We start from the raw sequence: 26,439 nt of genomic DNA, 5'->3' as shown, positions 1-26,439 counted from the left end.
ATTAATCACTGTCAGCCTTTTGTTCAATTATTATGTACTAATGAATCTATGTCTCTCTCTCTCTCTCTCTCTCTCTCTCGCTCTCTCTCTCTCTCTCTCATTAATTGTTTATAACTAATTTGTGAATAGTTAACAACAAGATCCAGCATAAAAATTCTAAAAGATTCTAATCCAACAATATCTGAGTTATCAAAATTTTAAACAAAGTTATCGAGAACAAAAATGCAGATGCATTGGAATTTTTTATTTCTTTTATTGGATTTTTTTTTTTTTTTTCTATGGACCAAAGGCCACTAATCAATGAAATTGCAAGCTATTCGCGAGGAATACAAATATCCTTCGAGTATTTAAAAGCAAATCGCTCTGGTGACTTGATTGTGCTTCAAGGCTTGGCCCTAGTAAGTTGTTAAGGTTAGTTGTTCTAGTTGAGGTAGGGTCTTCCACTTTGCAAAGTAGGAAGAAAAAAAAAAAAAAACAATAAAAAGTGGTTAGAGTTAGACTCGTGAAGAGTAGGCTAAGGCGAGATTGAAAAGATAGGAATTATGCAAATTATTTGAAAATAGCATTGCCGTCATATATATTAGCCTTTCAAGTATGGTTAGATAATGTATCAATCAAAATTGCTGGATCCCATCTTCTTCATATGGCTTTACATGAAAAGTGGACAATGAACCATGAATGCGACTTCACACCATGTTTGAATCTACTTTTGTGTCCAATTATTACGTTAGTCGTAGACATGAAGCAATCGAAAAGAAACAGTACCATGGATTGTGAATGGGGTTTACTCCTTTTGTCAAAATCTCTTTTAAGCCAAGCTTTACCACTAATTTATTACTTAATTAGTTGATAGTAACATTCTCCTACTATATATAATGAGTCCCTTATCTCATGAAAGCATCAACTTCTTTCATATTTCGATCCACCCCATTATCCATTGAACTAACAATGGAACCTAAAAATCTAATTATTGCTCTCTTCCTCTTATCTCTATTCTTTGGATCCTTATCCGCTACACCCACCAGGAAAATCAAGGCTCGAAACCCTTGTAAAAGGTTCGTTTTCTATTTCCATGACATTATTTACAATGGCAAGAACTCTAACAATGCAACTTCAGCCATGGTAGGAGCACCAGCAGGGGCTAACACGACGATAATGGCAGGACAAAACCATTTTGGTGACTTGATTGTGTTTGATGACCCCATTACATTAGACAACAATCTACACTCGACCCCAGTTGGTCGTGCCCAAGGCTTCTATGTTTATGACAAAAAGGACATTTTCACAGCTTGGATGGGGTTCTCCTTTGTTTTCAACTCTACACAACATAAAGGGAGCATAAACTTTGCTGGGGCTGATCCGCTAATGAACAAGACTAGGGATATTTCAGTGGTTGGCGGCACTGGTGACTTCTTCATGGCTAGAGGGATAGCCACTTTGATGACTGATGCCTTTGAAGGAGAAGTTTATTTCCGGCTTCGTGTTGATATTAAATTGTACGAGTGTTGGTGACAAATTTTCTTTGCGACTGATTGTTTATCATTTTTTTAATTTTCTTTTTTCTTTTTTCTTTTTTAATCAAATCAAGATTTCTTTGTCACTTACCCAAAAACAAATAATTTCTGTTTTACATGAAGGATAATATGTAATAAACTTCTGCCCACTTTGGCGCTTTCGTTGGTTTTTTTTTTTTTTTTTTTTTTTTGACAATTGCAAAATAATTTGTAATTATGAACATCTCATTTTGTAACTATAAAAAATCTTAGTTTTGAGAAATATTGTGTTGGGGGAAAAGTTTTTATTTTATATACTTTGAAATTTCTAAAGTAGTCTAAAGATTAAGGGCCCGTTTGGTTTGCTCCTAACTCAATACTCAGTTTTCATATCTCATTTCTCATCACTCAAACTCAGTTTTTGTAACTTATTTCTCTAACTCTATTTTTTCACTCACTCAAGCTAAAATTTGTTTGGCTTCATATCTTGGTCTCTATAACTCAAAATTTTGCACAACCTAGTGGGACCCATTTACTGTGTTAGGTCAGAATGGTAGTTGCCTACCCGCGTCTCTTCTCTTTCTCCCTTCACTTTCATTTCCTCATTTCATGCCTCTTTCATTTCTTACTTTCTTTCCATTTTCATACGGATTTTCTAGAAACCCAAAAAAAAAAAAAGCTCTAGCCTCCTCCCACAATTTGTACCAACTCCATCAAACCCACTTCCTCACAAACGCTAAAAGCTTAGAGCATACATAAACCCCAGTGCCTCACCTGTCACCGTGAGACATACCCACCATCCTGTATAGAACATACATAAACTCCACACGCACAAACCCATTTCTGTACATTTGTGGATGAACCCCAAAACCCAAAACAAAAATATTTTCTTTAGAAACCCCAAACCCAAATCAAATTCCATTTTGAAACAAACACCAAACACCAAAACCCAAAACAAAATTTTTTTTTTTTTAGAAATACCAAACCCAAATTAAACTCCATTTTTCAATCACCAAACCCAAATCAAACAACAAACCAAAATCAAGCCCAGATCTTGATCTTTTCTTTCGGCCCACAGCTGGTGAGTGGTGGCGATGATGAGCAGGTGTGAGTAGCTTTGGAGGGCCAGTGTGCAGTTGTGGTGTGCATTTGAAGAGAAGAAAAAAGAAGGGATGCGAATGGAGAGTTTGAAAGGAAGAAAAAAAAAAAAAAAAAAAGATGAGAATGAACAATGAAGAGCACGGTAACAGATCAGCCCATCTCTATCTCCATCTCTCCATCTCTATCTCTCTATCTTCTCCACGGCGAAGGGTCTCTGGTCTGAGCTTGGATCGGAGACCCAAATCACAACTTGTGGTTGATCGGAGACCCAAATCACGAGCTTGGATCAGAATCCTTAGATCGGAGATGAACTGATCTGGGCTAAGCTTGATGGTGACGACATCGTAGACCCAAATCACGACCTGTGGTTGATCGGAGACCCAAATCGTTGAGCTTGATGGTGACAACTTGTGGTTGCTCGTGGTGGTTGCTTGTGATGGTGATGACTGGCATGGTGGTGGCGGCGGCGGTGGCTTGTGGAGGAGCAATGAAGGGCAGTGAGCAGAGAGAGCTCTGGGTAAAGGAAAACAAAAATGAAGAAGGAGAAGAGAGAGAAGAACCGGTTGGAGAGAGAGATGTTGATGGGACAAATCATACGGGTGGACTCCACAAGGTCAAGAATTTTACAGAACTGCCACTTAGTTATGTAACTCAGAAACTGAAAACACCAATTTGGTGTTTTTAGTTTTCGGCACTGTAGCATCACTCAAACTCAGTTTGAGTGATGAAAACAAAGATAAAAAATCAAGCCAAACACCAAATTTTTAGTGGGTCCCACGCTAATTTTCAGTTTGAGTGATGATAACTCAGTTTGAGTGATGAGAATTGCCTAATCCAAACAAGCCCTAAATCCACATCAGGATGCATGGTGGGGCATAATAGTATTTTTCCAAGCAAAAATCAAGATTTTGACTGGAGATTGAGGTAATTCAAAGAAAACAATTTCAGTAGCTGGATGGTCTTAGAAGGAGTATGCATGCATAAATTTAGTCAATTTTAATTGATCCTCAAAAGACTAATTAAAAATAAATTAAAGACTAATTTTTTATTTCTTTAAAGAGAAAATAATTATGGTCATGTAAACATGAGATAATCCTAGATAATAATTTTAGATTATTAAAAAATTACATTGTTTCATGAATGAATAATTATTTTGATAATTTAGAGAGAAATTAATATGATTAAGATTAACCCAATTACTTTTCTTTTCATTTTCTTTTTTTCTTTTTTCTTTTTTTCTCTGAAACCTTATTATTTGTGATGGCTTTGAATTTGGTTTCTCCAGCTGAAATCAAAGCTGTCTCCTTCTTACTTTGGTAAAGTTCTCGGCTCTAGGAGTCTAGGTTCTCTAGACTCCTTTTGGCTGTAGTATTCTTGTACTCACTTTCGTAGTCATCGTTTACATTCATACATTCTTCTCACCAAAAAAAAAAAAAAAAGGTTCCACATACATTCCGTCACAAATGAATGAATTTTCCCCTTAAAATAGCCATAATCGAATGACGTGATTACAATATCCTGCTTCCTCATGCACTATTTTATTTTTAGCAATGACAACTAATCATTAGTTGAAATCCCAAAATCATCTCAATATAATTAGATATCTGAGACAAAGAATTTAAGTGAAACCTTTTTGTCATCATCCTCTGATATGTAGATCCTGCATTCTTTAGTTCAAAGGGCATCATTTTGTAGTGGTAATTCTCAGTGGGCGTAAGAAAATCAGTCTTCTTCTGATCATCCAAAGCTAACGATATTTGATAATACCTTTGAAAAGCATCCAAAAAGCTCATCCAAGAATAATCCACAATTGCATCCACCAATTAGTCTATCCGAGGTATTGGGAAGGGGTCTTTTGGACAAGTTTTGTTTAAATTAGTAAAGTCTACACATACTCGCCACTTCCCACTCTTCTTCTTTACCACCACCGTATTAACCAACCATTAAGGGTAAAACGCCTCTTTTATTGCCCCTGGCCGCTTACGTTTGATCACCTCCTCCATGATAGCATCAGCATGTTCCTTAGCAGAGCGCCGAGATGGTTGCTTTTTGGGAGTGACAGAAGGACTGACGTTTAAATGATAGCAAATAAAATTTTGATCCACCCCCGGAGCTTCATAGGCACTCCATGCAAACACGTCAACATTTTTCCTAAGAAAGATAATCAATTCTTCCTTCTCCCGAGGAGGTAATTGCACACCTACTTGGAAAAACTTCTCGTCATCATCAATAACAATCTTTTCCAATTCTTCACACTTTACACCTTCTACCACCACGTCGGTGGACAAGACTATTCCCCTTAATTGCTATAAATCCGTCTTTGTAGAGAACGAGGATTAACCTCCAGTCTGATGCCTAATTGCAGCCACTAAACACTGTCTTGCCATAGATTGACTTCCAACCAGCTCCTCGACTTGATCCCCTGATGGATACTTCACCTTCAAATGCAGGGTGGAAGATATAGCCCCCATGGCATGAAGCCAAGGTCTTGCCACAATAGCAATGTAAAGGGAGTAGGCATCTACCACAATAAAGTTCACTTCCATGACTTCCGACCCTGCCTAAATAGGTAATCTTATTTGGCCCTTCAGAAAGACTATTTTTGCATCAAACCTTATTAGAGGAGTCATAGCAGGCCAAGTCCTCAAGCTTCAGCTTTAACCCCTTAAATAGATCAAGGTACATGATCTTTACACCGCTGCCAGGATCTACCAAAACCTTTTTCACATTATACCCTCCAATCCTGAGGGTAACCACCAAGGCATCATCATGCAGCTACAAGGTTCCCACCTTATCCTCATCGAAAAAGCTTAAGACTAATCGAATTTCCATTCTACTCCTCTTAGGGTTAGGGATCAAGACTTCTGCAAGTGGCTCCAAAATTTGGTGTATAGGCTCCTTGAACACAGTGCTGACTATTTGGGCAGTAGGAAATTCAGAGTGCTTGGGAAAATCTCTCTTGGGTCGACTGTTATTGTACCTCTCCGACTTGAAATCCCTTCGGTCTTAAGGAACCACCTTGGCCTTCCCCTTTCCTTGTTGTTGGTCCTCCTCTACCCGTTTATACTCATCAATACGATCCATGAGCTGGCGTACACTCCTAACAGGCTTCCTCTTCAAAGACTTCCTCAAGTCGTGCTCGGCAGGCAAGCTAACCTTAAAAGTCCTTATAGACACATCATTAAAATTCTCATCTATCTCATTAAACATTTTCCAGTACCTGTCAGAATACATTTTTAGGGTTTCTCCCTCTCGTATAACCATGGACAGCAAAGAATTCAAGGGCTGAGGAACCCTACTACAAGTAACAAAGCGAGCCCTAAATGCTCTAGTGAGCTCTTTAAAAGAGTTAATCGAACCTTCCTTCAACCAATCAAACCATCTCATCGCCACCGGCCCTAGGCTGGATGGGAACACTTTACACATCAAGGCTTCATTCTTGAAGTGAACAGTTATTCTTTAGTTGAAGCAGCTGACATGCTCCACAGGGTCTGTTCTACCATTATACATGGTAAATGTTGGCTGAGTAAATCACCAAGGAAGTTTTCCTCCTTCAATCTTACGTGTAAAAGGTGACTTAGAAATTTGGTGCAAAACCTTGCTCATAGTATCATTACCCAGGCCCCTGTGAGATGGACTCTTGCTTCTCTACCTGTAATGGCAATCCTTATCGCATGAAAAAGACTCACTGAGAGGAGTCCTTGATCTTGGCCTGTAGCTATCATCCCCATCATCATCAAAGGAAGGCTCTGAACTTGAATGAGTCCTTCTACATTGCTTACGAAGTAATTTCCTCCGTAAATGGTCTATCTCTAACTACATACTCCTGGTATTCTCTCTATGAGACATGTGACTCACACTTCGAGACTGGCTCCTACTAGTGTAAGTAATATGTACACTAACTTCTCAGTCCCTCCTACGTTCAAAGTTAAGAAACTGATCTTGACATTGGGAACCAACAAATTCTTCTTGATTTGGACTTGAGCTTACCATGGCTAAATGTTTATCTCACCAAAGCTCAAGCTCCCTACAGACAGTGCCAATTGTAAGGACACAATTTGGTTCCCAAGCCTAGAAAGTAAAAGGACTTAAGTCTAAAGAGTCTAATATAATGAATTTGTAAAGAGTAGGCTGAGAACTAGACTTTAATGAGTTAGACAACGATCATAGTAGGTTAAATGATCTTAGAAAATAAGAATAAACAATTTTAGACAAGAAAACTCCTCCTCAGCAAGGTCCGAGGAAAGCAATTATTATATATTTCTCTTAGACTTAAGGACAAGTACAGTTCTTGAACGTACAGTGTTTCTTTCTTCTTCAGATTATATCTCCCCCCCTCTCTGTAATGGGGTTTTTCTTCTTTATATCCTCCTTTTTTACTTCGTCTCAGCTCTCCACGTGTAGATCAAATTGCTAGTTATGATCCTTGTCCCATCATTCCCTTCCTGAAGTCTTTGGGGGTAGCTGTAAGGCTGAATATTACTATTCAGATATCACATCCACATAAATGTGGCTAGGGAGTTAGCTACAAAATATTTAATACAGTGGTAGCAACTTTCTCCTAGATATTTCTCAACTTTCCTTTGTCCTATTCTCTCTTGATGCTTATCCTTACCAGTAAATTATCCGATGTGTTGTTTTTGATGGCATGTCAAACCTTTGACCTCTACTCTGCTTAGCCAAGGAGACATTTCTCCTCAGACTACTTTCCCAAACCTTTATGACTAAAATCCTTCCACAACTTACTGATTTGTATGTCTTCGTTAAGGTCTAACCGTCCTCAAACAAGGCTCACGGCCCAATATACCTTCCTGGGCCCTTCATCCCTACATAGTTAATAATGTAAATTAATGTGGGTATTACCAAATGACATTATTCAACAAATGGATAACTTCAAATCGGAAATGAATACCCGTTGATCATATATTCAATATTTAGATTCAAAGTAATACTTTTTATAAATAAAAAAAAAAATACTCCAACAACACGCACACAAAATGAGAAGCATAACAATCTTGAAGAGTGTTTTAGGGGGCAAATTCACTGCCTTCATGTGCTAGACATCGCGAACCATTCACCTGTTGTTACTAGCTTTCGAGAAGCAGTCTCATTTTCTATAAAAATCTTGTACCTTTTAGTTCAAGCAAGAACTTTAAAACATTGAATTGTGATATTTTTTAAGCAATTAGCAATGTGTTAGGGTCATAATCTATTACCATTGGCAAACCGTGTCAAAGTTTTTTTTTTTTTTTTTGGTTATAAGCTTTCCCCTTTCGAAAAGAAAATGTTTTTTTTGGGGCAGGGGGAGATAGCTAAATAGTGGAGGATGGGAGAAGAGAGGTTCAAACCATAAACATTGGATGCAACGAATGATATTATTATCACTAGACTATCATACCCAAAAAAAAAAAAAAAAAACTTATTCAAATGAGAAGAATTCAAGGAAATATTGACTTTAAAAAGGAATAATTAAAAATAGGTCAAAATACATTGTTGATCTTAAACTTTCTTGGGTGATTTTAGTTCTTGAAATTTGAAACAATTGCTTTCAGTTTCTTAGAGTCATCACTCCATGAAATACATATTAGCGACTAAAAAAAATCACTTTAAGTTTGTTAAGAATTAAACATGATTACCTTAAATTTGTCAAGGACTAAAACGATCACTTTAAGTTATTAGTGACTAGAAGATATCACTTTAAGTTTCAATGACAATAACCACTCATAGACTAAGAGCACTTGCATCAATTTGTGCAAAACAGTTGAAGGGCAAACTTTTCCCAACCAATCCCAAAAACCACTTACAAGGTTATGCAAGATTGTACAAAACTCATCCAAAGCTATAGTACCCATGGAAATTTGCATTGGCATTATTCATGTGTATTTTATTATTTATTATTTCTTTATCCATTGCGAGGATAAAAAAAGAGAATGAATAGTAATTGTGGTATGTAAAGAAATATAAAGAATTAAAAATTAAGAAAAACTGATATTTTAATTAAATAAAGTTTAAAATAAATAATCTAATGTGATTGTTTTTGAAAAGTGATTAAATAAAATAAAATAGAAAGTACATTTTTATACTAAAATAAATATGAATTTTTATATATGAGCCCATATGAATGCTTTAAAGATTAGAGAGCAACTGTCGATTTTGCAGTTACAAAATAAAAAAATACATTTAAATCTAGCACTCTTGTATTCCCTACCACGTGGTCCTATGAAATCCAGCACTCAACTACACGTGGTCCTATGAAATCTAGTACTCTTGTTTGGATTATTGTCTTGGCCTCTGTTCTGATATCACGTTGCCAGAGTTGTACTCTGTTTTATACTTCCTACCTTAATAAAAATTCTATCTTTTACCTCAAAATAAATAAATAAATAAAAATGCATCTTGATCTAGCAGTGCTGTCTTGCGTTACCTACCCCGATCTCGCATGAGTACCAGCATTTCAGCAACCTTTCTTTTCTAAAATAATACCACCATGGCAGCATCCTTTCTTTTCTAAAATAATTTTATAAATATATCAAGGACTCGACATTCTTTTGTATCATTAAATTCATCTATGATTAATTATGAGCTAAAATTTTCTACAATTTCCTTTCTAATGTATAAAATCAAAGAATTTGTTGAAATATCAACTTTAATTATGTTCTAAAACCTAATTTTGATAATATTTATAATTAAAAATACTCGTTCCATAATTACAATAAAAATTAGAGGAATAGGTACCAGTCTATTAACAAATTGGTAGGATATTGCCATATTGGTCTTCTAATCCTTATTAGCCTTTGGCAAAATTACAAAATATTTAACAATTTGTTGAAGTCCAGAAGTTGAACTATATTATTCTAATAATGGTGATGTTCTATTTTCAGTAGTAATTTGTTTCATGATTTGTGTGAAATCTTGTGGATAAAACTTATTTACTAACAAAAAATTATCATAAACTCTAAAAAAATACATACAAATTATTGATAGTTTTTTTTTTTTTCTTAAACCATTTGATCCAACTCCAACCCGACCTACCATATATATAAATTTGTTCTAGTATCCTTATTTTATTTTATTAGTTTGATTTATTTTGGTATTTGATGAATTTTGAAATTTAAGATATACTTTTCGCATATTATGTGAATTATAATAATTTATTGAAAAAACAAATGCTTAAATAGTTGGTGAAGGGTCATTTTTTTAAAGTCATGAAACATATAAGCACAACTCACAAACTAAATCCGACTTAGAGTCTCAAATTAAGTTGTGCTAGGTTGATTTCTACACTTGTAATGGGTCGGATAATTCTCAACCAAAAAAAAGAGCCTCTAACTCGGCCCATACTCACCCTATTTGATGCATTAACCTTAATGATTTTCTTGGTGGCATAAGTGAAGTAGTGGGGAACTAGTAACGTGGAGAATAATTATGCTTTAGTGGCACTTAAATTTTAAAAATGACTTCTAAGCCACTAGCATTAGCCATTTCTAGCTGTATCAAAAAAATGATGCTCGGAATTCTCTTTATATAATGGGTTTAGACCACCCTAATCCCCTATCCTCAAAACATATATCCCTTTCATTTTTCTTATCCTTCTGTAGAGCTAGCCAACAAGAAATGGGAACTACAAAACTCATTTCAGTTCTTCTCTTATTCCTCCTCATCTCTAGCTTGAATGCCACACCTGCAGGCAAGAGAAACCGAGCTAAACGCCAATGTAAAAGGCTGGTGTTTTATTTCCATGATATTATTTACAATGGAAAGAATGCCAAGAATGCGACTTCAGCTATTCTAGGGGCACCTGCTTGGGCCAATATATAAGACCATTTTGGCGGGACAAAACCATTTTGGTGACTTGGTTGTGTTCGATAACCCAATCACCTTAGACAGTAATCTACACTCCACACCCATTGGGCGTGCACAAGGCATTTATTATGCGTATGAGGCAAAACAAACATATTCGGCTTTGCTTGGTTTTTCCTTTGTTTTCAATTCTACTAAGCACAAGGGTAGTATAAACTTTTCTGAAGCAGATCCCACATTGAACAAGACTAAGTATATCTCGGTAATAGGTGGCACAGGTGACTTCTTCATGGCTTGAGGGATAGCCACATTGATGACTGATGCATATGAAGATGATGTGTATTTCCGGCTTCGTGTTGATATCAACTTGTATGAGTGTTGGTAATAACTGAAGATAAGATTAAAGAATTGTCTAACGGCTAGTTTTTCAAATAAAACACAAACGGCATCGCTTCTCATTAAAATAAACGTTGCCGTTTTGATCAGGAAAACTAGCTGTAATTTTATCAAGACGGTGTCGTTTACAACACTGCCATCTGAACCATCTAAATATCAGAATTCTGTTGATGGTGATAAGATCATTCTGGAAGCTAGAGTTTGTTAGTTGATGACGTGTTAATCACGTGTGTAATTAGAGAATAACAATCCCCAATCTTTGCGGATCTATAGTTAGGTAGTTAGATTAATCTATATGTGAAGCTGTATATATGTGTATGTAATGATGAACATCAGTGTTAATTAGAGTTGCTAATCATTTTCTCATTCTCTCTCAAATCTCTCCCTTTTTCTCTCTCAAACTTTCCTTTCCGCCATTGTTGAAACTCTTATATTACAAGCAATCTTTCAATAACGAGCTCGTTTGTAGCTTGTCCTTCAAGCTGATTTGCCAATGGAGTTTTAGTTTTTGGGTTTTTTTTTTTTTCTGCCTTTTATTTCCCCTCTTGTTTATGTTTTCTTTTTTTTTTTTTTGGGTGTGCCTTTTCTGAGTTCTTTGTTTGCAATACCATTATTTTATGTTATTTCATATGTTCCCTTTTTAAGTCATGATTTCAATTTTGAGGAATAAAAGTAAAAAAATTTAAGAACCAGTAAGGGCACAACCAAAACCAATTTCATAACTTTTATAGTGGTAGTATATGATTGATATGCAATAAAAGTGATGTTAATAGTGTTCTTATGTATCTCAAAAAATTTGATTCCATGTGAAAGATATAGTGCAAATTACAATATACCACCTCAACAAGCTGTTAAAAAAAAAAAAAATTGAGTCTATAGAATTGTTGTTTAAGAGTATCTTAAAATTTTATACCACAATGGCATTACCTACTTCACCTACTTCTCTCCATACGTAGAACTTTGAATTTGAGTCCCCTTTTACCACTTGTTATTGTTGACTTTGTAGCATTGTTGTATAAGAATATTAGCAATGGGCTAACCATCCAATTATTCTAGCCAAAATTTTGCTAACAAACTAATTGGATAGCTTGTAATTAGCATAAAAAAATTTCTAGCTACATTGTATAACCAAATCTAATTAACACACTTAAGAAAATGAGCCAAGTCATAGCAATTTGGGGCTTCGGTGATTCCTCCATTGTGTTGTTAGGGTATTGGTTAAGTGGAGTGTGGTTTTCAATAGAGTGATTTATAGTTGCTAGTGATTTTGTCATAATATATGGTGACAAAATGGTTTTGAGTTTGTGGGTTTTTGTGGATGGTATAGGTGGCAATGGTGGCTTTGGATTTCAAGGTTTGCATGGGTATTGGCTACGAGTGGCAATAATGATTAAAGGAGAAGAGAGGGAGAAGTTAGAGAAGAATAAGACAAAAATAATAAAAAGAATATTTAATTCAAAATAATAATAGAAAAAATTAGAGAGTCCAATGCAATCTTATGTGAAAAATTAGCTATATGTGTATGCATAGACACACACAGTTTTGAGTTAAATTTGACTAAATTTTTGCCTATTGCAACATAAATGTTTTAACGTGGTTAATAACTGTTGAGTTTGTAGTGTATTATTTCTGTATTTTTTAAAATCAAAATTCAATTTACTTCACCCTCCTTTAAAAGTTACCATCAATTATAAGTGAAATTTGTGGTGTACCTTTATATTAGAACTTTATTCCTTCTCTCTTGTGTGAATGCGCACACGCTAACTTTGACAAAACAAACCATTTTGCATTCAAAAAATAACCAGCATCTAGGTTTAGTCTTGCTTAAATTGAGTCTGATTCTATTAGTTTATACATTATATATGCACTATGCAATTGTGCTACACCAGAAAATTTGTTTGCAATTTGCATACGTATTTGATATGGGTTAGAAATGAGCCAGCCAAGATCATGATTATAGGTACAAATTGATTACAATTGGGCCATGCCCTATCTGAAAAGTTAAAACCCATGGGTCAGGAAATTTCCTAAATAAAATCATTACAATTATTGAAAAATGATGCAACTGTATGTGAGTGGGTGTTAATTAACTCAATTGGTAAAAACTTTTGTAGATGAACAAATAATTTGGGGTTGAATTCCATCTATGAGAAGGGAGTTGTAACTCGTAAGAGTAGGATGAGGACTACCTCCTATTGTGTTGTACACTAGTTCAGTGAACCTCTAAAGGACAAACAATAACAACAAAGAGTATGGTAATGGTGGTGGCTGCAACAGCATAATTATTACCTTTTTTTTTTTTAATCATTCTAGCAAAACTAAGTTTTTTCAGTTCAATCATCTCTACCTCTTAATTATGTGGTTAAAATAATCTAATAAGAGTGTGCATCTTTTTGGGTAAAGAAGAAATAATTCTGATTGAAACAACCATTGTAATTGCTCCTACCTCTTTCTTTTATTTTCTCTTTTTTTCCCCCCTAAATGTTAATAAAAAGTTTCAACCTCTGAAATTGAATCTCACATAAGGAAGTTAATGCCACTATTGGCTAGCTCCTATGTTTTAGAACTAGCAAACAGATCGGATCGACTCTTGTTTGGGTTTGTGTCAAATATGGATTTGGATTAAAAAAAAAATGAGTCATCCTAAGCATGTTGAGAGTAGATCGAGTTATTTAGGTTATGAGTTGACCTGCACTTTTTCACATGCAAAAAAAAGTAATAATAATAATGATGATGATGATATTGTCTTTGTCTTCCTCTTGATGCAAATATAAGAACAAATAATAAAATACTTAAAAATAAAATTTAAGTAGTTCATAAATTTTTAAATTTACACAATCAGAAGTTCACGAATGATATCATCCTCATCAAAAAAGAACCAGGAAAAAAAAAATACTAAATGTCATGGATCATGTCAAGTAATCAAACTCATCAAGTGCACATGTTCATGCTGCATGTAAAATAATAATAATAATAATAAAGTTAAATTAGCTAAAAAGATAACTAAATTTTTTATAAAAAAAAAAAGCTTTAAGAATAAAACATAATTTCTTAGGTTAAGAAAGAATAAATAAATATTTTATATCGATTGCACTCAATCTATTCAACATCAATGGTAGATTTAGCACTAAAAATATTCATACTTGAGAATTCCACCTCAAGTTAGCAAGTAATTTCTTCAGTATATTCACCTACAATGCAAAATTTTAATATAACTTAGGTTAAAATGAAAGCAAGCCAAAGATGAATTAAAAATTCAGGGCTCAATTCCTTCCTCTCTCAACTATCAAATTATCTCCACACACACGCGTGCACACACATGCACAAGTTAAATATATATCATTTGAAAATGGGTCAGGTCGGGTCATTTCCTTCAAGTTTGGGTCAAGTTAATGGATCCAAGTCCAATTTTGCCTGGTCTAGTTAGACTAGTTTGCAGTGCACCCTTATTTTGGAGCAGTTTCTTTAAATACATCATATATTTTTATGCTATCAAAAAAAGTTTAGCCCAATAATATAAAAATTGAAGCCCATATAGTACAAAGGTCAAGGCCTTATTGAGCCCAAAAAGCCTACATAACATAACATCGCAGCCCAAGATGGCCAATGGAAATTAAGACTCATGTGATTCTTTTACAAAAAGTGAAGCTAAACGAAATCTTCCTCAACCCAAGTAGATTTACCAGACACGGTGAGAATTTTATGTTGGCGCTATTCCTAGAGTAGATATAGCTTATCTTCCAACACTATCATTTCAAAGGTTCAGACTTGGTACACGCACAGAAAAGAGAATGAGAGGCATAACACTCTCAGAGAGTGTTTTGGGGGCAAATTCACTGCCTTCATGTGCTAGACCTCGCAAACCATTCACCTGTTGTTACTTGTTTTCTTTCAGTTCATGCTCCAAGAAGCAGAATTCCGAGCTTTCTAGTCCAAACCCAAGTCTCATTGTCTCCAGGTAACCATGATTTGTGAAGTTTCATGTTAATGTCTTGCCTCGTTTAGTTCAAGCAAGAACCTTTAAAACATTATACTGTGAACGTTTTAAGCAATTAGCAATGAATATACATTCTTCAAGACACTGAAGGACATAATATTCAAAAACAAAAATGGGAATTAAATCATTTTAGCTGATGAAAGAAATACTTTCTCTTTCAGGTATGCAACCCAATGTTCTGCGAAACGCGGATACTTTTTACAAAGAACCACCAGAAGTTCAGATGGCCTGGTAATATTTCTTTATTCCCATTTGCCTTTTTCTTTTCTAATTCACTATAGGTTGCCTTACAGAAAGTTTTGAGAGATTTCTTTTTTTATTTTGTTCTTGGAACAATACAATAAAAGTTGTACTGCACAAAGCTCTAGCTTTTGCGGGTCTAGGAGAGGAGATTGGTAGACAGCCTTAAGGCTAATTGTTTTTGGCTAGGATGCACGGACCCTTCATTTGGGGTGCCGTATTCGTGTCGAATTTTTCAAAAATTGCTCGTGTTGTCCGTGTTTGTGCATCCTCGGTTTTTGGATAGACCAATTCCTGGTCTTGGAACAAGTCAATGTAACCAAAAAATCATCATTAAATTGATAAATGCCAAGGTTGTTTTTCCTAAATTGCTTGAACAGGCTTTCTCAATCTAGAAAATTTTCACCAAGCACAAACTGGGAATTGAACTTACCAATATGTGGGACTGTTTATGGGAAATTCAAGTCTAGAATTCAACCCAATTTTGTATTCTCATGTTCATTTTTCTAATGCTGAACTGCACATTCTTAACTTTGTGATGTTTCTCTTATTTATTTCCCTAGAAAAATTGTATTTAAAGTGTTAAACTCTCACTATGGTGTTAAAATTTTGTTATCTTGACATTCTAAAATTGGAGGTTTGACCCTTTGTTTTAAATGTTTACTACCATACACCGATAAACATCACTGTTGCATTTTGTAGCCTTTTTTTTTCTAATTTTCACAATTTGATGATAATTGTCCGCATTGGTTTCTTGTTATGTATGTTAATTGGGAATTTAAAAATTTGATACAGGATTTAAGGTGTCTTGACTACAAGACCTGCAAAGTGAATACAGAATCAATGCCTGTGATGTATGATTGCTGCGCTTCATACAAATCACTTGTAAAGAATAATTCAAGAAGGGAATGTTTCATGGCTACTGATATCCCTGCTTCTGATCATTCATTTGGTGGTATTATGAAGTTTTTGCTGATGTTTGGGTTTCTTACACTTCAAGGCTCACAACCAGCAGTTGCTGCTTCAGATATTGCTAGTGGGTTGCAGTCAATCCCTTTTTTGGGGGACCTTGGTGATATTAGCACAGGTTTTGCTTCAGTTAGGAAAATCTCCCTGTAACTTATGCAAACTGGTTTTTCTTATTGTAATGAAGGATAAATTGTAATTCATGCATTTTCTTAATTTGGAGATCATGATGGAACTTGAAGAATCTATATTAAACATTTAGAACTCATGTCTGTGTTGCTGGCTTGCTGCACCTAAAATGTTTAGGTCTTTTTGTAATTGTTATGATGAAATTTCCTGAATATTCAATAGAAACAAAATTAAATTAATCATATGGGAATGGTGCACTTTGCAGGCATTCTTGCTCATCTTTTTCTCAGAACTAGGGGACAAGACCTTCTTTATTGCGGTAAGAGTGAATTAATTTTAGTTCGACAGTTTTTAAACCCAACCATCAAGCTCTTTGAAATGCTAATATGGCCAGGATTAACGTATGAATATTAAGCATTCCATGTACATTGTTTGTAGTTTGCTTTCCCATGCGCTTCTATTTTACTTCTTCAAAGAGTATTAGGAACAGTTGATCAACTGAGATACTGACTTACTATAATTTTTCTTTTCTTTTTTTAGTTGACCAATTGATTAGCTGTTCATTATATGTCATATTTTGCTGTACTTGTTTTTTATCTCAATTTACTTGGAAGTAACCAAGAGATAATAAAGGTTTACAAAAGTTGCATAAATGTTCAAGAATTTATACTTTCCTTTGTCATTAATGTGCATATTCTCTAGTGTGATAATACAGAATGTCCTGGCCCCTCCTAATTTGAACATCTAATGTTCTGTGCAGGCACTTTTAGCAGCTAGGAACTCTGCTGCTGTCGTTTTTATCGGGACTTTTGGGGCACTTGCGTATGTTATTCTGTTTATTCATGGTGATTTAGATGTCCTTTGCATTGTTAATTCTTCATTTTAGTGAAATTTTTCGTAAGTATGCATTATCCACGCTTTATTACTTCTTAAGTTTCCTAGAATGTTAAGACAACTGGACAATCCATGTTAGTAAATATGGTTCAGCAACATCTTCTACCTTTGCAAATAGAATGCAGATTTGCAAACAGTCAACTTGTAATATATGTATGAATGTAGTTTTCAACAAGGCTAAGTGATTCTTTTCTAACTTGTACCTATGCATAGCAGTCCTAGCTCATCAAATTAGCAGATACAAGTTAAGTAGTAATACTTTTATCCAAAAGTATTCTTTCTTTATGTGACCGATGGAGCTAAAAGTTTGTATCTTCAAAATATCAACACTTCAACAAAAATGGTTTCATTATCAAAGACTAGTAATTATGCAGAACCATAGAGCTGTTGAAGGGTCTGAACAATCCATGACGGATCTTAAGATGCTTTTACTGCACTCCTTATTAGAATGGATGACCGCTTTATCATGCCATTCAAATTCTAACTTGCTTAAGTATGTTGATGATTGTGACTTCTTTTGATTTGACCATGCATATACTTCTTGTGTGCAGTGTGGTGTTCACATTTTTAATAAAGTTTGGTTATTTATCCCAAAAAATAAATAAATAAATAAATCTTTTGAATCGTAGAAGTGTCTGTTTATCTTGGGCAGGGCAATGACCATCATATCTGTTTTTCTTGGACGGACATTTCACTATGTCGATGAAATCCTACCATTCAGGTATTTTCCTTGAAATTTGCATTCAATTCTAGAACATGGATATAAAATTGTTAAAATTATAGTTAAATTATCAGATTCATCATTTCCTAACAGCTTAAACTTTTGGGACAATCAGTAATTTATTATTTTTTTTATATATAGGGAAGGTGGTATTTGATATTCTACAAATGACATGCTATTGTATGAGGCATACGTGAAAATATGTCACAGCTATTGTTTAATTTGCTTCACAAGTGACACGTACTATATCAGATACAAGCAATCACATTATTTCAACCATTTATCCTGCAAAACTTTTATAAACTAGAGTTATCTCTTTTAATAATTGGGAATATTTAGACATCCATGATGGTTATGCTTGATAGAACTTGATTTGTGGCTGGATTGCCTTACCAATAGGATCCATAGCACAATGTTGTTCTTTATTTTGGGGTGGTCTGCCTGTATGTCTTTCTGTGCTGGTTAATTTTGGAAAACTATTCTTGAGGTCTTGGAGGATCTAGAATTCCTAATCAATAAATATAATCTGGATCTTCTAATATGACTTTTAGTTGAAAAGGATATCTTTAACTTGGTAAGTGCATCTCTAATGTAGTCTGTAAATCACAGGTTTGGTGAAACTGATTTGCCTGTGGATGACATTGCTGCAGTTTTCCTTTTGGTACATTTCCTTTTTTCATCTTCTCTTAATATTTAGCTGGAAAAAAATAGTAATACCATATATTCATACTTCATAGACAAGCATTGTTTGTAAGATGTGAAGTGAAACAACTATCAACTCTAGAAACTCTATTCCTAGATGAAGAAAGCAGTGCCAATGTGTTAATTGTAATTGATATAGGTGTATTTTGGTGTTTCAACCTTGCTCGATGCCACCTCGAGTGATAGTCCAAAAGCAGAAGATGAACAAAAGGAGGTAAGCTTTTTTTATTTTCTTTTCAAGTTTTTACAATGCTTTGTGACATTTATGTCATGGTAAAAGTTAACCTGACTAAATGTCATTTTTTTGCATTTGAACCAGGCAGAATTAGCAGTTTCAAAATTTTCAGGAAATGGTGCTGGGATATTGTCTGTTGCTAACACTGTTATTAGCACTTTCTTCTTAGTTTTTGTTGCTGAATGGGGTGACAAGTCATTTTTCTCCACAATAGGTGAGTCCCAAAGCCAAAAACCTGTAGTTATCATGTTGTGCACAAATAATATACATTTGTGAAGGAATTATTATGTTGTATGAGAGCACCTCACTCACTGTGCATGCCAAATTTCAGAGACAATGCCCAGATAGATGACCAGAGTTAGGATATGCAAATTAAAGATGATCTTGATTGGATAAAAACCATAAAGGTGGCATTTTTTGCAGCCATATGACACATTTTTTTTTGTGCCCAATTTTAGATACATTTAAAAGAAACTTCACCATTTAGATTGTAAGTGTTACAAAACTAAAATGAACTCTGCCCTAAATAAAGATCAGGTTACCAAAGAAAGATGGAAAATGTTAATTGTCATATCCTGAAATTTGAAGAATGAATCTTATACAAAAAGATGTTGTCATGCCCTAAAATTTGAAGAGTAAATCATTTTTATAATATATGATGGGTGTGTTCAGAATACTATGAAAGCAAAGTACACTCTTTGAAATGTGATATAGTAGTAAAGTACAATTTTAATAATATTTGTATTCTTTCTGTTTAGCTTCGTGTTCATTTTTTCTATTCTTTTATGGTTTGTCTAACATTCCATTCTGATTGCTTGAAAATGCAAATTTTAGATCATATAAAATTTTGGATCTGGATTATTTTAAATCGTTTTATAGCTAGTTAATTTATGCTGGGCCACAATGGCACATGAGATTAGTATTACACTTTTTGTCATGACATAATTTTATCTCATAGTATCTACTGATACAAATTTTCTGTTCATATGCAGCACTTGCTGCAGCATCTTCACCCCTTGGAGTCATTGCAGGAGCACTAGCTGGTCACGGTGTTGCAACCTTGGTAACTTTTAGCTATGAAAAGAATACAAACCTTTTAAAAAATATGTATAATAGTGATTTAGAACTCAACAGTACTGCAAGTTAATTTAAAATTAAAAGCCATTTGGATTTTGAGAGGTGCTTTTAAATAGTAGTTAGCTCTAACTTTACAATATCAATGGAATTTCAATTTTTTTTCTATTAGAAAACTCTCTTAGTACTGAGCATCTTTTGACAGAAACCGCTGAGCAGGGCTGCAAATGCAAGATTTTGCATATCAGCTTTCTTGAATTAATAGACAATTTAAACTATATCCAATTTCTGTCCTTTTCTGAAATAAGTTTAAACTTTTTGCCCTTTTGCTTATTCACATGTTCATATGTCAATTTGTAGGTCTAATTTATTTGACAAATTCTTTTGGCACACAGCTTGCTGTTTTGGGAGGTTCTATACTAGGGACATTGTTGTCAGAGAAGGTAAGTTCAAGCTTTCAACCTTTGTTCATTAGCTCTTACATGTCCTCTGTGATATTGTTTCTGCAAAGCATAGCCATCAAATATTATTCCATGAGACTTTGCCCCTTGGAGCTTGGAACTATTAATATGCATGAGTAAGGGCATCATTAAGAAATCCTAATAAGTCTCGAATAAATACGCATTATTGTATGCAGAATTTATTCTGTTGGAACATATAAACGCCATCGTACAGAATTTTGGCCGTTGATCACTTCTTTATTAGAAGACCAGTCAAATGAATTCTTGTATATGACCAACTACTAGTATGAGGAATCCAGCCAGTGGATTTCTTCTTTTGTAGACAGATATGTAGTCCAACAATGTAACTATCTAATTTATAGCAGTTACAGATGAGTCAGCAGCATCATAGCGTATGCGTTCCTTAAACAGGTCCATATGGTGGACCCAACATGTTCATGCACACAGTGAGAGAAGTTCTCTTCCAAGAGAATTTCTCAGCTTCAACTACTAACATGCATTACCCATCTTCTACCCTTCTGATCCCACTGCTTAATGGAGGAAGCATAATAAGTCTTTCAGAAATTACTTGCACTCTAAGAAAATGCTTTTCTTTGTATGCAATAAGGAAACTATCACAGAGTTTTGTTCCTTGTGCAGGCCATTGCCTACATTGGAGGTGTTCTTTTTCTCATCTTCGCTGCAGTAACATTGATTGAGATAGTGAGTTAGAAATTAAAATATGTATAGAATTTGTACATTTCTATAAACTTGTGTAGAAAGGCAATTCCTTTAATTTCCACTCATGCAAGAACTATTTTTAGCGTTTTCATTATTGTACTTAATTGGAGATAATGATTCTATTAGTGACCATCTTCATGGATTAGTTGTAAACCAAGTTGAACATCTTCATGAATTTTGCATTGTTGAAGCAAAATTCATTGTATTTTGGAATTATTGTGTCTTCTGCTTTCATAAAATGGAGTTCTAGTTTTTTCATTGGCTTTAAGTTAGAAAGTAGCAACAACAAATGAGACAATTCATTGAGAGTTAGGGTACATATGGGATTCGTTTATTTTGTTGAGATTGAAAACTTTTTGCTAAAAGTACTGTAGATAAAAGTAAAAGTTAGCTGAAATAATATAGTGAGACCTATAAATAGTACAAAAAAGTGCAGTGGAGTTTATAAATTGAGAGTTAGGGTACATTTGGGATTCGTTTATTTTGTTGAAATTGAAAACTTTTTGCTAAAAGTACTGTAGATAAAGGTAAAAGTTAACTGAAATAGTACAATGAGACTTATAAATAGTACCAAAAAGTGCAGTGGAGTCTATAAATAATAGCAAAAATAAGCTGAATAGTAAAATGTTGGCAAAAAATAAACTATCCAAACACAGCCTTAGCCTTGGCTTTTTTCATATAGAAAGTCTCCCTCTCTTTTTCAAGGTCTTGCTATTAAAAAAAAAATTGATTCTCCCATTTTTGTGTAGTGGGGCTAGAAAAAGGATCGAAATTAGAAGACAGACAATGTTTACACGTAAGGAAGGAGGAGATAAAAGAGGTGGCAAATTTAGGCAGACGTGGAACACCCTCACCCATCCCTAAAACCTTTTAGGAAGAATCAAAAAGGATGATTGTGGAAGCAGGTAAATCCCACTCGGCTTCCTTCATTGCTTACCTGTCCAATGTTCCACTTTGTTCCTTTCAAATTTCAACCCAATATACAATTGGTCATTATTTAGAGACTCTCAAATTAATAGATTGCATCAAATTATTTTATCATGATGTTAAACTATGATACCAATGGTATTCAAAGATGCCAAATGAATATGAAAGTGCTTACCAGCTTAATGCCTAAATTTGTTGCCATTTGCCTTGTCTACCTACTGTCTCTTTGTTTTTAACTAAAATCTTTATTTTATTATGCTTTATATTATTTTATTGATGGTTGCTTCTACTCATATATCAATTATCATCTCTATAATGCTTGGTCTAAAAGAGGAAAAATGTTATCCACGAAGGCAATTTAGTTTACTACCCATCATATCAACTTTAGCTCTTTTTTCAATGAACCATTCAATGAATGTTTGTTCATTCACTCTATTACTCTATCTTCTTATGTAACATCTATTTTGATTACGATTGGATTAATTTATTATTTTATTTTATGTAAAAAGAGAAATTTTGTAAAAAAATCAGCTATACTTAGGAGTAAAAAAAATACAAGATTCTAAAGAAACGCCCAATAAAATAACACTATATTTAGTTGGAGTGATAAAATATAGAAAGAAAATTATGAAAAAGGGAGAAGATTTTGATAGGACTATCTTAGGTCTAGTGCTCCTATACATTGAATCTGTTGAGATTTGAACACATATCAAATAATTGTTATATGTCTTAAATTTAATGAGTCCAACGCATAAGAGAACTATATTCAACCGTTGTCTTTTTTTTTTTTTTTCTTTTGGTATTATTTATGGACTACATTTTTAATTTCTTTATTTGCAATACTTTTATCAATAATTTTTTAGTTTTAGCAAAATAAGCGGTATCTAAACACACTCTTAAATTTCATAGCTGGTACAATGTACTCGTGGTTTTTTTCGACATTCAAAACTAATTTTGTTTTTTGTTTTTTTTCCTCTTTCACTAAAATATTTTTCCTTTTGGAATGTTTTTATTTTTTATTATTTAGAGAGAGTTTTAATTTATGGCGTCGCTCCTGATGATAATCTTTATCATCAGACCAAGAGACCAATCAGTTTTTAGTGTAGGAGTGATTGAATTTCAGCTATCTTATTCAATCATTAGATATTTTACCAGTTTAGTTAACTAGAATCCACCCCTTTTGAAATGTTAGTGGAGAGCCATGTTGCTCTCTTCAAACACAATATATAATGGAGTATAAATTTTTTTTTTTTTTTTTTTGTTGCTGCTGAATAATAATAATAATATATAATAATAAAATAAATAAACCTTTGTTTCAATGTAGAATATGCCCCTATTGATATTCGGTTCTTTTATGCCGCGTGTAAAAGTTTGAGGCACACGAGCCAAACAAAAACAACACGAAACTAAAACAGTAATACTATCGCAATCTATACATCATGATTGGTGGTACTATTTGCATGGTTGTCTGTGTCGACTTCAAGGACAATTGCTAAACTCGACCACATGATAACAGGTCCCACAAGATCTTTTGGTTTGCTCATTTTTTTTTTTTTAATAATAAAAGGAAACTTTTTTTTCTTCGGTGGGAGATAGGAGGATATTAAATTTATGATAGACATTATATATATATTGTACAAGTTATGATTTTGTACCATATTCTTTTTTACAAGGTTCTGTCAAATTTTGATTCTCAAAAAAAAAAAAAATCTGTCAAATTAAATCAACTATTATATATTCTTTCTATACTTCACTTGAAATGATGTGTCCGGATGAAAAATCCCCATGTATCTTATTTTCTTTTTCTTTTTCTCCCTTCTTATCCAAACTAAAACATGGGGAATCAAAATTGGGCAAGGGTCCTATGAAAAAAAAAAAAAAAAAAANAAGCATGATTCTTAGTCACTTGTTTATAGAAATAAAACTTACTAATTTGCATAACAATATTAGTATTAAATAAAGAAGAAGTCCACGACTAGCCTGTAGGCTGTAGTTGTTGTCCTTTTAAATGAAAAAAAAAAATACTCTATCCTTGTGGATTTTACACCTTTAAACCTAAGAATTAGGACACACCACTCATAATACAACTAAGTGTGCATTTGGATTGAAATGAAAATTAAAATTATTTTACTATTCAGTTTATTTTTGCTACTATTCATGAGCTCTACTGTTTTTTGGTATTATTTATGGACTCTACTGTACTATTTTAACTAATTTTATCTTTATTTGCAATACTTTTATCAATAATTTTTTAGTTTTAGCAAAATAAGCGGTATCTAAACACACTCTTAAATTTCATAGCTGGTACAATGTACTCGTGGTTTTTTCGACATTCAAAACTAATTTTGTTTTTTGTTTTTTTTCCTCTTTCACTAAAATATTTTTCCTTTTGGAATGTTTTTATTTTTTATTATTTAGAGAGAGTTTTAATTTATGGCGTCGCTCCTGATGATAATCTTTATCATCAGACCAAGAGACCAATCAGTTTTTAGTGTAGGCAGTGATTGAATTTCAGCTATCTTATTCAATCATTAGATATTTTACCAGTTTAGTTAACTAGAATCCACCCCTTTTGAAATGTTAGTGGAGAGCCCATGTTGCTCTCTTCAAACACAATATATAATGGAGTATAAATTTTTTTTTTTTTTTTTTTGTTGCTGCTGAATAATAATAATAATAATAATAATAAAATAAATAAACCTTTGTTTCAATGTAGAATATGCCCCTATTGATATTCGGTTCTTTTATGCACGCGTGTAAAAGTTTGAGGCACACGAGCCAAACAAAAACAACACGAAACTAAAACAGTAATACTATCGCAATCTATACATCATGATTGGTGGTACTATTTGCATGGTTGTCTGTGTCGACTTCAAGGACAATTGCTAAACTCGACCACATGATAACAGGTCCCACAAGATCTTTTGGTTTGCTCATTTTTTTTTTTTTAATAATAAAAGGAAACTTTTTTTTCTTCGGTGGGAGATAGGAGATATTAAATTTATGATAGACATTATATATATATTGTACAAGTTATGATTTTGTACCATATTCTTTTTTACAAGGTTCTGTCAAATTTTGATTCTCAAAAAAAAAAAAAATCTGTCAAATTAAATCAACTATTATATATTCTTTCTATACTTCACTTGAAATGATGTGTCCGGATGAAAAATCCCCATGTATCTTATTTTCTTTTTCTTTTTCTCCCTTCTTATCCAAACTAAACATGGGGAATCAAAATTAATCATGCTTTAAATAATTCAGGACATAAATTGGACTTAAAAAAAAAAAAAAAAAAAACTTACCATTATAATAATTGAACCTCATCTAATAACCTTTTTTTTTTTTAATAGAACCAAATCAACAGTTGAACAACCAAACAATGAATGCTGATTAATTTTTATTTAACATGATAGGGTAAAGCAACTTACTACCTTTTAATTTTTTATAAAATTTCATGTTAATTCAATCTTATAGCATTCATTCGGTCTTTTATAGTTTACCTATTTTTTTCTCTTTAAAAACTTTTTTTTCTACTTTATTTAATGCTTTTACAAACATCTTATATCTCATTCTTAATTTTACAATATTTTTTATTAAAGTATTCTAATAAATTCTTTTTTTTTTTCCCTTCCCCAAGTTCAACCTCAAATAGGTCCAGATTAGACCAAATTAAATTTGATTTTCTTTTTACCCTTTCCCACGATGCTAAAAACCAAAATCAAGTAACACAAACAAATAATTAAGATAATATCATATACTATGGTTTTTGGTTCAAGAAATCTCTACTTGACGGGATCAAGTAATCTGAAATGGATTGAAATTATCAAGTGCAATACCTAGGTCCTAGGTATTGCACTTGATGCAATTGCAATGAATGACTGAAATTGAGAGTTAGAAAAAGCTACTTTCAATCTCAACCATTAAATTAAAAAAATATTAAAATGAAGTAAAAAGTTAAAATTAAAAAATTAAGAATGTAAAAAATTTTGTGAAGGAAATGAGATTAATTACACCGGATCTCAATCCATCTAAAATATGTGATCATAAGACCTTTAACAAATTTGTGAGAACCATTGCATCAACGCCACTGTGACAATGGGGAAATATGCTGCTATGCCAAGATTGAACACTTGTGACACTGCCTTTTCCCCAAATTCGTTCTCCACCTTCTAGCTGCATCAAAGGGTTCTCTGGCAGTGGAGGATTTGGTCAAAGATAGGATTTTAGGAGGGAGAAAGAGAGATGAGAGAGAAGGCAGTGAAAGAATGTGATTTTAAGGAGAGAAATAGGTCAAATAATAAAAGAGAAAATAATAATAGATGTAGGGGAGATTTTGCAATATTTTTTATTTTAATGGGTGATAGATGAACAAGTGGGAATGCTCTTAGAACTACAATTTTAAACAACAAAAGAAATAATCATTAAAATTGTAAAAGCTCTATATGGTAAGATATGCATAAGATATCTTCTTTGTTTTTTTTTATTGGTAATCATTTGTATACTTTAATTACAAAAAGTTATTTAATAACACTTGTTATATTAAAAACCTGATGGTTCAACCATGACTCAACCGCTAGAAT

General features: G+C 33.4%; 2 protein-coding genes and 1 pseudogene across 2 annotated transcripts; all 3 read left to right on the top strand.

The window, feature by feature from the left end:
- The first annotated feature begins 898 nt into the window (after positions 1-898).
- LOC112028087 (dirigent protein) lies at positions 899-1,675 on the top strand. The gene has a single exon (XM_024060744.2). It carries the CDS (start codon positions 949-951, stop codon positions 1,510-1,512), a length of 564 nt encoding a protein of 187 aa, XP_023916512.1. The 5' UTR covers positions 899-948; the 3' UTR covers positions 1,513-1,675.
- An 8,533-nt stretch (positions 1,676-10,208) lies between these two features.
- Positions 10,209-10,779, top strand: LOC112028076 (dirigent protein-like; annotated as a pseudogene).
- Positions 10,780-14,445: 3,666 nt separating this feature from the next.
- LOC112028085 (GDT1-like protein 1, chloroplastic) lies at positions 14,446-21,142 on the top strand. The gene is made up of 12 exons (XM_024060741.2): positions 14,446-14,748; positions 14,949-15,018; positions 15,823-16,125; positions 16,388-16,441; positions 16,883-16,944; positions 17,669-17,737; positions 18,347-18,398; positions 18,579-18,653; positions 18,759-18,888; positions 19,667-19,737; positions 20,144-20,191; positions 20,849-21,142. The coding sequence occupies exons 1-12, from the start codon at positions 14,582-14,584 to the stop codon at positions 20,918-20,920; spliced, it is 1,173 nt and encodes a 390-aa protein (XP_023916509.2). The 5' UTR covers positions 14,446-14,581; the 3' UTR covers positions 20,921-21,142.
- The last annotated feature ends 5,297 nt before the right edge of the window (positions 21,143-26,439 follow it).

The sequence above is a fragment of the Quercus suber genome, unplaced genomic scaffold (genome assembly GCF_002906115.3).
Source record: "Quercus suber isolate HL8 unplaced genomic scaffold, Cork oak 2.0 scaffold_118, whole genome shotgun sequence".
Taxonomy (NCBI): Eukaryota; Viridiplantae; Streptophyta; class Magnoliopsida; order Fagales; family Fagaceae; genus Quercus; species Quercus suber.
This window is presented reverse-complemented; position numbering and strand designations above follow the sequence as displayed.

Excerpts from the sequence above, each read along its gene's own strand:
- LOC112028087 (XM_024060744.2), top strand. The coding sequence starts at position 949 with ATGGAACCTAAAAATCTAATTATTGCTCTCTTCCTCTTATCTCTATTC.
- LOC112028085 (XM_024060741.2), top strand. The coding sequence starts at position 14,582 with ATGAGAGGCATAACACTCTCAGAGAGTGTTTTGGGGGCAAATTCACTG. Across the intron at positions 16,945-17,668 it reads GGGACTTTTGGGGCACTTGC|GGCAATGACCATCATATCTG; the intron begins GTATGTTATTCT and ends TATCTTGGGCAG. Across the intron at positions 17,738-18,346 it reads GATGAAATCCTACCATTCAG|GTTTGGTGAAACTGATTTGC; the intron begins GTATTTTCCTTG and ends TGTAAATCACAG.